General features: G+C 36.8%; 2 protein-coding genes across 2 annotated transcripts in view; one reads left to right on the forward strand and one right to left on the reverse strand.

Moving 5' to 3' along the window:
• Nucleotides 1–3,325, forward strand: part of LOC103474267 (extracellular calcium-sensing receptor-like) — a 36,562-nt gene extending 33,237 nt beyond the window's left edge. Inside the window, exon 9 of the mRNA XM_017308143.1 lies at nucleotides 2,147–3,325. Within this exon, the coding sequence (XP_017163632.1) occupies nucleotides 2,147–2,743 (597 nt within the window). The 3' untranslated portion in view covers nucleotides 2,744–3,325. The remainder of the gene's footprint in view (nucleotides 1–2,146) is intronic.
• Nucleotides 3,326–3,933: 608 nt separating this feature from the next.
• The window catches only part of LOC103474272 (extracellular calcium-sensing receptor-like), a 5,295-nt gene continuing 4,153 nt past the window's right edge, over nucleotides 3,934–5,075 (reverse strand). Inside the window, exon 9 of the mRNA XM_017308112.1 lies at nucleotides 3,934–3,982. Within this exon, the coding sequence (XP_017163601.1) occupies nucleotides 3,934–3,982 (49 nt within the window). The remainder of the gene's footprint in view (nucleotides 3,983–5,075) is intronic.

A 5,075-nucleotide genomic window follows, 5' to 3' on the forward strand; every position in this document is an offset into this window, starting at 1 on the left:
ACTTTGGTTGGACTTGGATAGGAGCCGTCCACTCAGACTCAGACTATGGAAATAATGGCATGGCCTCTTTTCTAGGAGCAGCACTGAGAGAGGGGATCTGTGTGGAGTACATTGAATCCTTTTTTAGAACCAACCAACAGAGCAAGATCAGAAGAGTGGCAGATGTTATCCGTAGGTTTGTGCTTTTGTAGACCTGTAAATGGCTTTTCATTTTGTTTTAGAATAAATTTACAAAAATGTTGCAGATTTTCTTTATTGCTGGAGATCTTGATTTTCTTGTTTGTTTGTTTTTAGAAATGTTTACTTGTAATTAGTATCATCTGTATGTAGAAAGGGTTAAATTTGCTAATAAGCTGCTAGTTGGACCTAACACATTCTATCATCTCTGCAGATCCACAGCAGTGGTTGTGGTGGCATTTACAGCCTCTGGTGATATGAAAGTCCTACTGGAGGAACTGGCTCGGGATCCTCCTCCGCCTCGTCAGTGGATCGGGAGTGAGTCTTGGGTAACAGATCCACTCTTGTTGAGCTTCAGTTTCTGTGCAGGAGCCATTGGAGTTGCCATCCAGCAATCTGTCATCCCAGGTCTGAGAGACTTTCTGCTGGATCTCTCTCCCTCTGAAGTGGCTGCCTCCCCACTGCTTTCTGAGTTCTGGGAGGATGCATTCAACTGCAGCCTGACCACAAGTGAGTAGTAAGTAGACCTGAAGATAATTACATTGATTTAACTTTGATTAATAACAGCAATACTTTATCCAAATCGAATGTGTAGAGATGTGTAGGTAGTCTAATTACAGAGCCAAATCAATAGGACTGCATGAATTTATATAAGAAACATTTACAGGGTTTTTTTATATTGAAGATAACATAAACGATGCTAATAATGTATTTTGAAACCAAATGTATCTGTTTGTCTCCAGCTGCTGGTCCAAACAGGAAAGGATGTGAAGGAAATGAAGATCTTAAAACCCTTAAAAACCCGTACACTGAAACGTCTCAGTTAAGAGTAACTAACATGGCGTATAAGGCTGTTTATGCAATAGCTCATGCTATTCACAGTGCAGTGTGGCAGAAAAAATGGAAATCAATTCAACATGATGACCACATCAGATTGGAGCCCAAACAGGTTAGTCCATAGATGTAGAAAAAAATATTTGTGTTTTCATGAAGAATTAGAGACTTTCAACTTCTTTTAAGCTCTCTAAAAAACATGGCTCACTGTATCTCATTGTCTTTTCTTTTATTTTAAGATTTTTGTTGAACTGAAGAAAGTAAACTTCTCAAAGAATGGCTCCCATGTGTCGTTTGATGCTAATGGAGACCCTGTGGCTTTTTATGAGCTGGTAAACTGGCAGAAAAGTGAGAGTGGAGTTATTGAACTGGTAACAGTGGGATATTATGATGCATCACTACCAAGAGGCCAGGAGTTTCACATCAACAGGAGCATAACCTGGTTGGAAGGGAGAAAAGAAGTAATAAGCAAAAAGATGATTGTTTTAGCAACAATCAATTGCATTATTGATAATGCTTCAAAAATATAAGGCTTTTTTTCTCTGTCTCTGTTTCAGGTTCCAGTCTCAGTTTGCTCAGAGAGTTGTCCTCCAGGAACTCGTAGTGTTGCAGAAAGGAAAACCAATCTGCTGCTACGACTGTATACCATGTCCTGAAGGAGAGATCAGTAATATGACAGGTAAAGTCAAACGTATTTTCAAATTTATCCACATTCTTAAATCTTTATGTAGTAAGAAAACTATTTGTATTTTTTTTGTTTATTTTTTCAGGTTCTCTCCAGTGTTTCCCATGTCCCAGAGAGTTCTGGCCAAACGCAAAAAGAGATGCTTGCTTTCCCAAACCAGTTGAGTTTCTTTCCTATGGTGAAGTCCTGTCAATCATTCTGGCTGTATTTTCTGTTAGTGGAGCATCTCTGGCCGTCATTACAGCATTAATTTTCTTTCATCACAGAGCAACTCCAATTGTCAGAGCCAACAACTCAGAGCTGAGCTTCCTGCTGCTCTTATCTCTGACTCTGTGTTTCTTATGTTCACTAACTTTCATTGGAGCCCCCTCTGAGTGGTCCTGCATGCTGCGGCACACAGCGTTTGGCATCACATTTGTTCTCTGTATCTCCTGTGTTCTTGGCAAAACGATAGTGGTTCTAATGGCCTTTAAAGCTACACTTCCTGGTAACAATGTCATGAAATGGTTTGGACCTGTACAACAAAGAATGACTGTAGTGTCTGTAACTTTTATCCAAGTTTTAATATGCATCATATGGTTGGTTGTGAGTCCTCCCTTCCCAGTGAAAAATCTGACCACCTACAAGGAGAAGATCATCCTGGAATGTGCGTTAGGCTCTGCTGTTGGTTTCTGGGCTGTGCTCGGCTACATCGGCCTGCTGGCTGTGTTTTGCTTTGTGTTAGCTGTTCTAGCTCGGAAACTACCTGATAATTTCAACGAAGCCAAGATGATAACCTTCAGCATGTTGATATTCTGTGCCGTCTGGATCACCTTCATCCCAGCTTATGTCAGCTCTCCTGGAAAATTTACTGTGGCTGTGGAGATATTTGCTATTCTGGCCTCCAGTTTTGGACTGATACTGTGTATATTTGCTCCAAAGTGTTTCATCATTTTGTTTCAACCAGAGAAGAACACTAAGAAAATATTTGAAAAACAACTGATGATAAATTATCGAAAGAATGGCAGCAGAATTACAGATGAAGTGTATTATCAATTGAAATCTTAAACACTCCAAACTTCTTGCAGGTATTTTAGAAATTTTTAACCTTGAAGTATAATTTGGAAATGTTTTCAATGGATCACAGTATCAATGCAATAAATTTGTCAGCTAAGTTTGTGTTTTTAGTTTCTCCAGACTTTATGTGTCTATTTTATTGTGAGGCATTTCATTATGGTTAGATTTTAGCAAGTATGCAACTTCATATAGCATCATTGTGATTATTATTGACCGGTGCAGGTGTAACTCTTATGAAAATGTGTTTATCACTTTTGCCCATATATTATTAGTCTGTTCAAATGTTTTTTTTTCTTTTTGTACATGCATACATGCAATAAAAATTCGATTCTATTTTGGCAAGTGATTTCAATCTTCAGCTGTGTTCCAAGTTATCTAATTCAGTCTGGCAGTGCTTACTATTTTCCTCAGTGATTTTGTGTTGTACTTTTGTAATGTCACGAGTAACTTACAAAATAAGCCTCCCCATTGTAAAGTTTCTCTCTAACTGGTCTGATTTTGTTCCACCCCAGCTGTGAACATCTTTGTTACTGTCTGTTGCTCAATACCATGAGAAACATCTCTATGCTCAGCAATGGAGAATCTGGAAGCTGTGTGTTTTTTTTTTTTGGACTAAACATAATTTTGTCTTATGGAAATTCATTGCTGGTCAAACATGATGAAAACTATTTAGATTAGCTTGGTATACATACAAATAAATCTGTATTGTGGCACTTTATTTATTTCTTTTTTTATGTGCAACCTTTTGGATGTATATAATGCAATCAAAAGATGCAAACAAATATCCACACATACATTTATTTACATAAATATTCCAAACACAGAGTCAAAATACACATCTTTTATAATTCCAGAGTTTCACACCGGATGAGCGCAACTAAGACTCCAACAGAATGACCAGAGATGCACCAGTCCTCACTTCTTCACTACGTACCTGATTTTCAGAGAAAAGTGCTGCTTGCAATCCTGACGCTGCTCAAGATTAAACTCATAAACACTCCTCCACATTGTGGAGCCTTCTGATAGCTGATAACATGTTTACATGCTGTCATCCAGTGCTGGCAAATAAATTCAGGGGCAGTTTCTCGCTAAAATGATAAGTACTATTTGTTTAAAACGAGAAAGTTACTCGCTATGGCGAGGTAAGTTATATTACATAAGTTATATTATATATATACAAGTTATATTATATAGTGTTGCTCCAGAACGGAGTCGATGATGGGAATGAATCTGGGAGGAGCAAAAGTAGAGAGCTTCAATCTTAGCAGGAAAAGAAAAGGCCTACCTTAAAGAGCACTCAAGAGCATAGTCAGTTTAGCTAAAAGATTTGTAGTTCATTGACAGCTGAAGACTTATTATCCAACACTTTGTAGAATTAAATTAATTTACATGGATTACGCATATGTTCATGCTCAGATGCAGTCCTGTGCATTTCTCAATGTTATAATTTTTATGTTTAAATGTTTTATTTTTTATGTTTTATTTTTGTCATATCTGGCATTTTTTGTATGCCAGATAGGCATGAAAATGACAGATTTTATGTTGATACAATAACAATGAAGATTTATTTTATCATATAGATGCTGTTATTAAAATATTACTTAGTACAACTTTTATTTTTTTATTTATGCCAGTTTTTTATTTTTCTCCATGTCACTCAACAATCCCATTGATAATCATTTTCTTAGGGTGGTATTTGGTTTGCATGACCAACTGATGATGTCCTCGATGAGAAAGTTGTGGGAAAAGACAGAAAGAACAAGCCTACAAACCAAGACTTTAATTAATTTTATTTGGTTTACTTCACAAAGTGAACAATCTGAATGCCAAATTTTCCTTTACCCGCGCTTATCTTTACCTCAAATGACTCAAGAATCATAAAAAAAAAATGTCAAGTGGCCCTAAGTGTATGTCGATCTGTTCTTTACTTCAAGGAAATAAGAAATCCATGCTCATGTAAATGACAGTTCTGAAATTGAGATGAGTAATGGGATGTAGAGGCTGGAGGATCAAACCTGAATAAAGGGCTTAAATGTGTTTTGAAGGTTATGTTTTGTCAGAGTCAAATCACATCACAGTTATAAGTTGTTATAAATATTTAAAAAATAACTAAGACTTCAAAAATCATCTACTTGGTGATTTAGAGACTACTCTTCTAAAAGGATAACATCAGTTTTTGTTCATTAAATATTTCTTAGTGTTCTTCTCTGGTTGAAACAAAATGATGTAACACTTTGGAGCAAATATACACAGTATCAGTCCAAAACTGGAGGCCAGAATAGCAAATATCTCCACAGCCACAGTAAATTTTCCAGGAGAGCTG

This window comes from Poecilia reticulata, linkage group LG13 (genome assembly GCF_000633615.1).
Source record: "Poecilia reticulata strain Guanapo linkage group LG13, Guppy_female_1.0+MT, whole genome shotgun sequence".
NCBI classification, from domain to species: Eukaryota; Metazoa; Chordata; class Actinopteri; order Cyprinodontiformes; family Poeciliidae; genus Poecilia; species Poecilia reticulata.